The 12,910-nt window shown below is 45.1% G+C and overlaps 1 protein-coding gene across 1 annotated transcript in view; it reads left to right on the forward strand.

The window, feature by feature from the left end:
• Positions 1-12,910, forward strand: part of LOC143955487 (uncharacterized) — a 118,365-nt gene that overhangs the window by 6,373 nt on the left and 99,082 nt on the right. The window contains 7 exon segments of the mRNA XM_077465526.1: positions 7,739-7,853; positions 8,273-8,407; positions 8,496-8,619; positions 8,737-8,834; positions 8,916-9,134; positions 9,243-9,390; positions 9,593-11,096. Coding sequence (XP_077321652.1) covers positions 7,758-7,853; positions 8,273-8,407; positions 8,496-8,619; positions 8,737-8,834; positions 8,916-9,134; positions 9,243-9,390; positions 9,593-11,096 — 2,324 coding nt within the window. The 5' untranslated portion in view covers positions 7,739-7,757.

A 12,910-nucleotide genomic window follows, 5' to 3' on the forward strand; every position in this document is an offset into this window, starting at 1 on the left:
TTGTTGTCGGAATGTCCGACCGTGTGTACAAGGGCTTAGATTGTAAGCTCTAGCGAGCAGGGCCCTCTGATTCCTCTTGTACCAAATTGTAATGCAACTGTAATGTCTGCCTTCATTTTGTTAAGCGCCGCGCAAACTGTTGGTGCTGTATAAATCATGTATAATAATAATAATAGTAATAATAATAATTAGGCCCAGTCTGTGCTTGATCAGCTTCACTATTGTCCATATAGTTTATTCTAGGGGTCCAGTAGACTCTTGATGCCTCCTTAACCAATTTCAGACCGGACCATTTTGCTGGCTTAAGACCAGACCACTTTTTGCGATTCGGCGCTGCGTCGCTGTAACTGACAATTGCGCGGTCGTGCGACGTGGCTCCCAAACAAAATTGACGTCCTTTTTTTCCCACAAATAGAGCTTTCTTTTGGTGGTATTTGATCACCCCCGCGGTTTTAATTTTTTGCGCTATAAACAAAAATAGAGCGACAATTTTGAAAAAAACGCATTATTTTTTACTTTTTGTTATAATAAATATCCCCCAAAAATATATAAAAAAAAAAAATTTCCCTCAGTTTAGGCCGATACGTATTTTTCTACATATTTTTGGTAAAAAAAATTGCAATAAGCGATTATTGATTGGTTTGCGCAAAAGTTATAGCATTTACAAGATAGGGGATAGTTTTATGGCATTTTTATTAATAATTTTTTTTTACTAGTAATGGCGGCGAACAGTGATTTTTTTTTTATTGTGACTGCGACATTGTGGCAGACACATCAGACATTTTTTCTTGTTCTTGATTCCTGTGTAAATGACACTGGCAGTGAAGGGGTTAACCAGGGGGTGGCAGTGTAGGGGTTAAGTGTTCCTAGGGGTGTGTTACCAACTGTGGGGGGCTGGGCTTTGTGTTGGTGAACACTGATCTCTGCTCCAATTACAGGGAGCAGAGATCAGCGTCACTTGTTGCTAGGCAGAACGGGGAGATGCTGTTTACAACGGCATCTCCTTGTTCAGCCGCCCCATGAGATGATCGCGGGTATCCCCGCGGTGATCGAGTCTGCGTGACCCGCGACCGGACTCGTGGGGGTCCCGACCGACACGCGAGATGGCAGGGCGGCATATTAAAATGGACGTACCTGTATGCCAATATGCCTGCCCGTGCCATTCTGCCGACGTACATCGGCGTGCGCCGGTCGGGAACTGGTTAAAGAGGACCTGTCATTTCTACTAAGCAATCACTATTGGCCCCCCTAGAAACAACAAAACAGAAACCCTCTTTGAAAGGCAATGACTCCAAAAATATGTATAGACCAGGGATCTTCAAACTACGGCCCTCCAGTTGTTCAGAAACTACAATTCCCATCATGCCTGGTCATGTCTGTGAATGTCAGAGTTTTACAATGCCTCGTGGGATGCGTAGTTCCGCAACAGCTGGAGGGCCGTAGTTTGAGGATCCCTGGTATAGACAATAGGTGTAAAAAATGTATATAAATTTAATAATACAAATTCTAAAAACATAGATACATTGGTATCTCAAGTTTACAAGTTCAATGGTATATATTGTAAGGGATCTTCCCGGGGTAGGGTGAGTTTGGACACAGTTCACAGCAGACTTGGAATTTATAAAGCAGACCTTGGCGTTTATTCGTGGTACAAACAGTCCAACAAACAAAATATACGGCAACACCGTGCTTTTTAAGTACAACAGAAAAAAAATAAGAAAACAACCTAGCCCGGCTGGGCGCTTACTAACAGGTTCTTCTCACCTATCTGACACTTATAAACACAGCGTCTTTCGCCTGGATATCGCAGGGTGGGTTTTAGCTCCAGCAGTGGCTGCGCTCGCAGCTTCCTCCAACACCCAGACTGTTCATTTCCCTGGCTGAGAGCGCGCACCTGCAGGCCCCGCAGAGCCTTTACCTTCCCAGGCTAATTAGGATCAAAGCTCACCTGATCCAAATCCCAGAACTGGATCGGGGGGGGTGTGTGGAATGACAGGTCCCTCTACCAAACCTACCTGCCATTCCATATAAACCCAGGCCCGGCAAGATTAAATAACAACTCAGCAGCATATCGCTGCTGAGAAACTGATCCATCCTGGACTTACCATCTCACACTGTGTAGCAACCTAGGTGAGATGTACACCCCCTCGACCACTTCTCCAGTGACATGTCTACATATCCCCCCCCTCTTTTCCAGACCGGAGGGCTGAGCCTTTTGTCCCCACAGACAACTTACCCTCGACAATGCGTCAGCATTTGCCTGTAATTTCCTTGGCCTGTGTTCCACAGTGAAATTAAAGTTTTGTAAGGACAGAAACCATCTAGTCACTCTTGCATTTCTCTCCTTGTTTAACTTCATCCATGTTAGGGGGGCATGGTCTGTCACCAACTTGAATTTCCTGCCTAGCAAGTAATACTTTAAAGATTCTAGGGCCCACTTCACTGCCAAACATTCTCGCTCCACAATGGCATAATTTTTCTCGGCCGGGGTTAGTTTTCTACTCAAGTACGTCACTGGATGCTCCTCACCATTCACTACTTGTGAGAGTACTGCACCTAAGCCTGTGTTAGAGGCATCTGTCTGGACCAGAAATTCTCGCCTGAAATCGGGGGTAACTAACACAGGTGGTTGGCACAAGGCAGACTTAAGGCTTTGGAAAGCCTTCTCGGCCTCTGGGGTCCACGTGACCATTGCTGTCTTTCCGCCCTTTGTCAAGTCAGTTAGTGGAGCAGCAACTGAGGCAAAGTTCGGCACAAATCTACGGTAATAACCGGTAATACCCAGGAAAGCTCTAACCTGTTTCCTTGTCAGGGGTCTAGGCCAATTCTGTATTGCCTCAATTTTATTTAGCTGTGGCTTAATCAATCCTCTCCCAACAATGTAGCCCAGATATTTGGCCTCTTCTAGGGCTAGAGCACACTTCTCGGCATTTATGGTCAACCCTGCATCACTTATGGTATCCAACACGGCCTGTACCTTACAGAGGTGACTTTCCCAATCAGGGCTACAAATGACCACATCATCGAGGTAGGCGGCTGAGTAATCCCGATGTGGTCGCAGAATCAAGTCCATCAACCTCTGGAAAGTTGCAGGCGCTCCATGTAACCCGAATGGCATCACTACATACTGGAATAGCCCATCCGGGGTGGAGAATGCAGTTTTCTCTTTAGCCTCACCAGAAAGTGGAATCTGCCAGTAGCCCTTTGTGAGATCGAGGGTGGTTATGTACCTGGCGTTACCTAACTTCTCAATCAACTCATCTACCCTGGGCATAGGATAAGCATCGAACTTGGAGATCTCATTCAACTTTCTGAAATCGTTACAGAACCTCCAAGTTCCATTGGGCTTTGGGATTAGCACAATCGGGCTGGACCATTCACTCTGTGACACCTCAATTACCCCCAGAGCAAGCATACGTTTTACCTCGGCAGATACGGCTTTCCTACGTGCCTCGGGTATCCTATAGGGCTTTAGGTTTACTCTGCTTCTAGGCTCAGTTTCAATGTGATGATGGATGAGGTGGGTACGCCCTGGGAGGTCAGAGAACTTGTTTTTGTTTTTCTGTAAAAATTCCTGAGCCTCCTGTTTCTGTGACACTGATAGAGTATCACCTACCTTGACTGGAGGGATTGGTGGTGACAAATTGTTAACAGTATTTGTCGCCACCAAGGATTCCCTGTCTTTCCAGGGCTTGATCAAGTTTATGTGATAAACTTGGAAAGGCTTCCTTCTACCTGGTTGGTGCACCTTGTAGTTCACCTCACTGATCTTTTCAACAATTTCATAAGGACCTTGCCACTTCGCCAAGAATTTACTCTCAACAGTGGGGACTAGTATAAGGACCCTATCGCCTGGGTTGAATGTCCTGATTCTTGCGGACCGGTTGTAAATTCTACTTTGGGCCTCTTGAGCTCTCTGGAGGTGTTCCCTTACCAGGGGCATTACAGTGGCTATACGGTCCTGCATTTGTGCTACATGCTCAATAACACTCTTGTATGGGGTGCCCGCATTCTCCACCAATTGTAAGGGATCTTCCCGGGGTAGGGTGAGTTTGGACACAGTTCACAGCAGACTTGGAATTTATAAAGCAGACCTTGGCGTTTATTCGTGGTACAAACAGTCCAACAAACAAAATATACGGCAACACCGTGCTTTTTAAGTACAACAGAAAAAAAATAAGAAAACAACCTAGCCCGGCTGGGCGCTTACTAACAGGTTCTTCTCACCTATCTGACACTTATAAACACAGCGTCTTTCGCCTGGATATCGCAGGGTGGGTTTTAGCTCCAGCAGTGGCTGCGCTCGCAGCTTCCTCCAACACCCAGACTGTTCATTTCCCTGGCTGAGAGCGCGCACCTGCAGGCCCCGCAGAGCCTTTACCTTCCCAGGCTAATTAGGATCAAAGCTCACCTGATCCAAATCCCAGAACTGGATCGGGGGGGGGTGTGTGGAATGACAGGTCCCTCTACCAAACCTACCTGCCATTCCATATAAACCCAGGCCCGGCAAGATTAAATAACCACTCAGCAGCATATTGCTGCTGAGAAACTGATCCATCCTGGACTTACCATCTCACACTGTGTAGCAACCTAGGTGAGATGTACACCCCCTCGACCACTTCTCCAGTGACATGTCTACAATATCCACACGGATATTACAGATAATATATAAAATATACATCAATCCATAGTGCACAAATTTCAGTAACTCCAGAATCTGAAGCGTGACCAAAAAACACTGAATAATTCAATGTCCAAAAGTGCAGCAAAAAAATATTACAAGTGAAAAATTGTCTAATTTGATAGACAAAAGAAAAAATCAAATTAAAAGGAAAGTTCCACAGTCCGTAACAAAACATGCACTAAAAATATCCACTCTGTGTTGTAGATATCTGATAATCCCGTGAGTAAACAGTAATTCCACTGGTGATAACGTGCAAAGGTGTCCACACACTAGGTGCAATGGCTACCTTACCTTACTGCTGTAAGGTAAACAGCGTATATTCCTTTGAGCAGGTAGTTGGTGTAAACAGCAATGGGTGGCCCCCTCTAGGTCCTCAATCCCAAAACAGTATATACATCCATAGGAGAGAGAAAACTCCAATAGTGAAGTATGTAATGAAATTCAAACTTTATTTTAAAAAGGACACAGTCCTGGGTAATCACATTTAGCATAAGACATATAGGCAAAACTATACACAAGGCAGCAGCATCAAACAAACGAACAGCTCGTTCGTACTACGGACGTCACTTCTGGTATCCTCCTAGTCCAATCCATTAGTAAGGTAGCCATTGCACCTAGTGTGTGGACACCTTTGCACGTTATCACCAATGGAATTACTGTTTACTCACGGGATTATCAGATATCTACAACACAGAGTGGATATTTTTAGTGCATGTTTTGTTACGGACTGTGGAACTTTCCTTTTTAATTTGATTTTTTTCTTTTGTCTATCAAATTAGACAATTTTTCACTTGTAATATTTTTTTGCTGCACTTTTGGACATTGAATTATTCAGTGTTTTTTTGGTCACGCTTCAGATTCTGGAGTTACTGAAATTTGTGCACTATGGATTGATGTATATTTTATATATTATCTGTAATATTCATTTGGCACTCAATGCACTTTACTGGTTTTTCATTCGATGCACTTTTTATGATAGATGGATGCTATGATATTATTATGCGTTTAGATTGAAGTTTTTGTAGAAACACTCACTTACGGTTGTAATTATTTGCACATTGTGTACTGACACGTATATTCATATTTATTTAGGTTTTATTATATTAATATAGGAGCGCAACACCACCTTACACACATAGAGTTCATTTATTCAGGGGAGGGTTTGAACCCCTGTCGGTGTTTTGCTGCAGCCACAATTCTATTTAATTTTATGTTATTTTATTTTTACTGATTTTAATTTGCTGTACTTTCCTTTGTTTTATATATTGTGGCGCGAGGATAATCTATAAATAATATATCCACACGGAATCATAGAAAAACCACCTAGTTTACATCACTCTTGTACAAATATACAGAGTGAAACTCTACGCGTTTCAAGATGAGGCGTCAATCCTCTTCATCAGGAGAAAGTGTTTATAGAGGTTTATGATAGCTACAATTCAGAAGATACAAGTACAAAGTTTATGTATATAGGCAATTCCTTAATTTAACAGACAGGCGCTTGGTTATAGTTTTATAACCATGTCTACTGACCGGAAATGTGGAAAAATGGGTATCTTGGATACAGGAAAAAGGTTGAAGGTTGAGGACAACCAATCAGGGAAAAAGTTTGGCTGCACGGACCCCAACGAAAACCCAGACGACAGGAGCAAGGAAGGCCAGAAGACAATGGAGATCAAAAGGGGGAGCCAAATGAGAGGGGATTGGCCCCCCTATGTAGTAGTAATAAAGTTAAGCGTACTTGTGTTCTCTGCGTTCAAAATATATATACAATGGAACCTTGGATTACGAGCATAATCCGCTCCAGGAGAATGCTTGTAATCCAAATCACTCGCATATCAAAGCGAGTTTCCCCCGTAGAAGTCAATGGAAACAAAGATAATTAGTTCCGCATTGACTTCTATTACATGCAATACCGCATGTGGCCAGAGAAATGCGGGGGATCGCCGGAGAGCTTCAGAAATACTTAGCCTTCCGAAACGCTTGGGAACCGCTGGCCACCGGCCATTAGCTTGAACTCTGCTCTTTTTGCGAGACAACACTCGCAAACCGAGTCAGAATTTAAAGAAAAAAAGTTGCTCGTCTTTCAAAACGCTCGTTAACCTCGCTGCTCGTAAACCAAGGTTCCACTGTATATCAAATAGACATTTTTAACACTGTAAATTTCAGGTGGTTTCAGCTGATCTCCAGGGAATGGAGAAACGCCATGAACATCCTAAAGTAGCATTAACTTTCCATAGCATGGCATAAATACTCTGATTTAGGTTCAGAGGGCCGGAAGGGCACTTTTTACCTACTCCGGTCATCTGCACCCCCAGCGACTGGTACTCTCCTCTGCTCACCTTCGCTCTGGCAATGCATCGTCCCTCGATGTGCTCACCTTCCAGTGAAGGGCTTTGGGCCGCTCATTGTTTCTGATGATGTCAAAAGGCCTGCAACTGCCAGAGCCTAGGCAAGAACCTAGAGTCAAGAAGCCTGGGCTGGAGCCGTTCTTACAACCCAGAGGAGCTGGCAGGAACAAAGAGCTCAGGTAAGTAAAAGTGTCTAGACCAAAAAATGTCCCACTGCAAGGGAACCATTTTGAAGGCTTAGATGCAAGTTTAGATAAAGATCATTATGGGAATGGGGAGCCTGCATACCCAAGACGATATGTAAGCAGTTGGAGAGGACTGTTCACTTATTCAGCCAATCACCGGCCTCGTGTGTGTGTGAGCCAGGGCTGTATTGGTCGGTAGATGTACTCTTGCCTCTAGTTTGTGTGGCCCTACCAACGTTGCTATTATCTCCCATAATAAGAACAACATTTGTTCAGAAGAGGGAAAAAAAAGCAAAATAATATTTGTATTCGCCCAATTGGCACAAAAAGAATGTACATGTAGAGCTGCTGGACAAAAGATTATTATTAAAATGTTGTTATAAATAGGGTCCTAAGTAACCCAAACTACACGTGTCACTTTACACCGGGGGGGGCAGCTGGCATAATAAATACTTACATCCCCATCCTAATATTGTAAACCAATACAGTCCAGATAATTCTCCGCTATTCCTCTACAGAGAAACCGGCATAGATCACATGACCACATCACTGAGGATGGAGGAGGACCGGAGTCACATGACTCAGAGGATACTAAATCTTACCCTGGAGATCATTTACCTGCTGACCGGAGAGGTGAGGAGGATTCTGGGAGGTCACATGACATCACTCTTATCTCTATTAATAAAACACAGACCTGACCGGAGAGGTGAGGAGGATTCTGGGAGGTCACATGACGTCACTCTTATCTCTATTAATAAAACACAGACCTGACCGGAGAGGTGAGGAGGATTCTGGGAGGTCACATGACATCACTCTTATCTCTATTAATAAAACACAGACCTGACCGGAGAGGTGAGGAGGATTCTGGGAGGTCACATGACATCACTCTTATCTCTATTAATAAAACACGGACCTGACCGGAGAGGTGAGGAGGATTCTGGGAGGTCACATGACATCACTCTTATCTCTATTAATAAAACACAGACCTGACCGGAGAGGTGAGGAGGATTCTGGGATTCTAACATGATCTTCCTATTGGTTCCCCAATACAGAGATTTCCCCTTATAAAGTCAGGTGATCATATGACCATCACAGTGCCTCCATGTGACGCCCTAAAACCTGAGAGACACAACATGGAGAAGATCCTAGAAGTCACCAAGAAGATGATGGAGCTGCTGACAGGAGAGGTGAGGAGGATTCTGGGAATTCTGGGACATTATCCAGTAACAGACAAGGGATGTGTCTGGATGGTGACTGTATCATTGTGTGTGTCAGGTTCCTATAAGGTGTCAGGATGTCACTGTCTATTTCTCCATGGAGGAGTGGGAGTATTTAGAAGGACACAAGGATCTCTACAAGGACGTCATGATGGACAATCAGCCGCCCCTCACATCACCGGGTAAGAGGAGACTTTATTGTAAAGGAGAGAGCAGTACGGAGGCTCCACCTAGATCCCCCCATCATCTGATAAACACATAGAAACAATGTATTCAGTCAGTGTGTGTGTTTCCTACAGATGGATCCAGTAATGGGAACCCACCAGAGAGATGTCCCCGTCCTCTGCATTCCCGGGATTCCACACAGGAAGATCACACCATCCCCCACCATCATCAGGTAGGTGGTCAACAATTATTGTTGGTATGATTTTTATACAAGCCATTTGTGTTTATAAAGAATGTTTTATTATATACTTAGAGGAGAACCTTGGGAGATTATAACGTTGTTAAAGAAGAATATAAAGAGGAGGATGGACAATATGGTGTGATGAAGGAGCTTTCTGTAGAATCCAAAGATCCCTATAAGGACAATATGATGGAACCACCTAATAAGAGAAACCCACCAGAGAGATGTCCCCGTCCTCTGTATTCCCGGGATTCCACACCGAAAGGTCACACCATCCCCCATTGTTACAAGGTTGGTGGATAAAGCCTCTAGAACATGGACTTGTGGAGATGTTCTGTGTTTTTTTATTCCTGAGCTTATATTTCACAGATGTTATTGTTGATCCTTCTCTTGGTTTAGGGTGAAGATCTGATAGAAATAAAAGTTGAGGTGAAATCAGAAGAAGAAGAAGAAGAGAGGAATGTGAGGGATGATCAGCAGTCTATGGAGGAGGATGGAATAACGGGGACATTTATAGAGGAGGACACTCCTACAGAGATCAGCACAGGTGGGTCATTAACACTAAATGCATTCCTCCACCCATACTGCTCACTGATTGGTGCAGAGTAGGGCAGGAACCCATTTACTAGTTACCTTGAGGGGGGAATTGTAAGATCCTCAGAGACAAAGCTGCCCGATGTGGGCGGAGTCCTGGTTTAGGGGAACCAATCAGCTGATGTCTAGTAATAATCTTTGTATTTCTATTTTAGTAGATGGACGGGAGATGAGGAAAACCTCAGAGGATTGTCTCACTTTGTCTCCAGACTGTAAAGTAGAAGATGAGGACATCACACAGTATAGTCCAGGAGAAAACCCGACTACCTCAAATGTCCATCCGGCACCACACAGTGTAGATGGACCATCGTATTCCTCTTATCCTGAGGAACCTCAGACTGTGCGGGACGGTGCCGGACCATCGTATTCCTCTTATCCCGAGGAACCTCAGACTGTGCGGGACGGTGCCGGACCATCGTATTCCTCTTATCCTGAGGAACCTCAGACTGTGCGGGACGGTGCCGGACCATCGTATTCCTCTTATCCTGAGGAACCTCAGACTGTGCGGGACGGTGCCGGACCATCGTATTCCTCTTATCCTGAGGAACCTCAGACTGTGCGGGACGGTGCCGGACCATCGTATTCCTCTTATCCTGAGGAACCTCAGACTGTGCGGGACGGTGCCGGACCATCGTATTCCTCTTATCCCGAGGAACCTCAGACTGTGCGGGACGGTGCCGGACCATCGTATTCCTCTTATCCCGAGGAACCTCAGACTGTGCGGGATGGTGCCGGACCATCGTATTCCTCTTATCCTGAGGAACCTCAGACTGTGCGGGACGGTGCCGGACCATCGTATTCCTCTTATCCCGAGGAACCTCAGACTGTGCGGGACGGTGCCGGACCATCGTATTCCTCTTATCCTGAGGAACCTCAGACTGTGCGGGACGGTGCCGGACCATCGTATTCCTCTTATCCTGAGGAACCTCAGACTGTGCGGGACGGTGCCATCTTTATAACATGTAAGAGGTTCCCCTGTACTGAGTGCGGGAAGAGTTTCTATTTTCAATCCACTCTTAATATGCATAAAAGATGTCACACGGGTGAGAAGCCGTATTCCTGCCCAGAGTGCGGGAAATGTTTTTCAGCTAAGTCACATCTTAACAGACATCAGAGGTTGCACACGGGTGAGAAGCCATACTGTTGTCCTGAGTGCGGTAAATGTTTTTCAGATAAGTCACATCTTAACAAACATCAGAGATGGCACACGGGTGAGAAGCTGTATTCCTGTCCTGAGTGCGGGAAATGTTTTGTACAAAAATCAGACATTGTCTCACATCAGAGGTCTCACACGGGGGAAAAGCCGTATTCTTGTACTGAGTGCGGGAAATGTTTTTCAGAGAAGTCCAATCGTAACAGACATCAGAGATCTCACAAGAAGGAGAAGCCACTTTCCTGTTCTGAGTGCGGGAAACGTTTTGCAAAAAAATCACAACTGGTCACACATCTGAGGTCACACACGGGGGAGAAGCCATTTGCCTGTCCTGAGTGCGGAAAATGTTTTTTAGACATGTCCCGTCTTTACAAACATCAAAGATGGCACATGGGTGAGAAGCCGTATTCTTGTCCTGACTGTGGGAAATGTTTTTCAAAGAAGTCAGATTTTAACAAACATCGGAGATCTCACATGGGGGAGAAGCCACTTTCCTGCCCTGAGTGAGGGAATTCTTCTTCACTGAAGTCCTGTCTTCCTGTACATCAGGGATCCCACACAACCCTCGAGGTGTATTAGTGCCTTGAGTACGGGAAATGTCTTCTATATGAATGTTGCTGGACATCACAGCTCTCATGTGGGGAAGAAGCACACCCTGATATACACCTCAGATATACTCCATGGCTGATCTTCATCATGGAAGAAACAGTTGATAAGGAGATCAGAGATCACCAAAGACATGGATGAAGTGTTGTATTGTGTCGGCCATTGATAGCAGGAGAAAAATAAAAATGGAGTCCTTACCTCTCATTGGTACATTTTGTGGTGGAAACTTTTTTTTTCTATTGATTGAACTAGATGGACTTGTGTCTTTTTTTCAACCAGACTATCTATATGTAATAAACATTTACAGGTCTAGTTTAAAAAAAATAGTTGACCAAGTGTGACGAGCATTCGCCGTACTATGACAAATTCTGGTCGTATTTTATTTCATGAAGTGATTTCCTATGATCATTGGCTCCATCTAGTGGCCATAATGTGGAATTTTAGGTAGTTCAGGAGAGATACCTCATTATGGCCACTAGATGGGGCTGACAGTCATAGGAAATCACTTTGTTATCTCCTTCACACCTAAGGGTAAAACAAATGTTAATGCCTAAGCACAATCATGCAACTTTGACATGTGTTAGTAAATCCGTACATATCATCACAACTACTTTGTGCCTCCAGGTGGATTATACCGCGTTTGTTTCAGGACAAATTTGGCTTTCATTTGGTGGTAAATGGTGATTGATGTCTCCTGATTTATTTATTTTTTTTTATTATCAAAGGAGAACTGGCCCAAAATAATAACAAAACAAAACACTTTTTTCAAGATGTAGCTGTTTACCCGATAGAACACCTTTGGGATGAATTAGAGTGGAGACTGCGAGACAGGCCTTCTCGTTCAACATCAGCCCCTGACCTCACAAATGCTCTTCTGGAAGAATGGTCAAACATTCCCATAGACACACTCCTAAACCTTGTGGACGGCCTTCCAAGAAGAGTTGAAGCTGTTTTAGCTGCAAACGGTGGGGCTGGGCCGTGGGACAGGGTGGAAAATTCCCACCAGGCTGCCTAACTTATATTCAAAACGACTGCTGACATTTGTGCAGGAATTTGCCCGATTGGCTGTGTTGCTCCCGCCCTGCATTCCGGGAGTTGTAGTACAGGCCACGCTCAAGTTCCTGGGTGGGTGGAGAGAACTGAGCAGTGACGTGCAGCAGCCAGAAACTACAACACCCCGAGACTGACTCTTCAGAGGTGGGGTGCGCGGCGGGTCACGCACATCACGTGACTGCAGACACCCCAAGTCTCCTGCATTTGGCTGCGGGCTCCCGGACACCCGCGAGTGCTGGACGATCTGCCTGGGCCAGAACAGAGCAGCCCGAGCAGTTGAATAGAGTACGGCTGCTCTGTCTATGGCCAGGGGAGGGGGCGGGACGGAGCCCGGGAGCGCTCCGCTGGTGGACACGGATGAGGTGGCACTAATAGGTTGAACTGGTGGGCAATGAAAGGCTGCACTGATGAGGTGGCACTGAAGGACACTGATATGCTGCACTGGTAGGCACTGATGGGGTGGCACGAATGGACACTGATAGGCTGCATTTAATTGGCACTGGTAAGGCTGTGGCACCTCCCTGAAATTAGTTTTTGCAGGTTGGGATGTCTGTGACTGGCTCAGGCTGGGCGCTGGATGGCTGCAACTTGAAGTTTTTATTGAGACAGTCACAGAGAGAAGAAGAAATAACTGACTGAGAGCAGCTTACTTTTCCACTAC

The sequence above is a fragment of the Lithobates pipiens genome, unplaced genomic scaffold (genome assembly GCF_037356315.1).
Source record: "Lithobates pipiens isolate NorthernLeopardFrog02 unplaced genomic scaffold, aLitPip1_a1.2 Scaffold_35, whole genome shotgun sequence".
NCBI classification, from domain to species: Eukaryota; Metazoa; Chordata; class Amphibia; order Anura; family Ranidae; genus Lithobates; species Lithobates pipiens.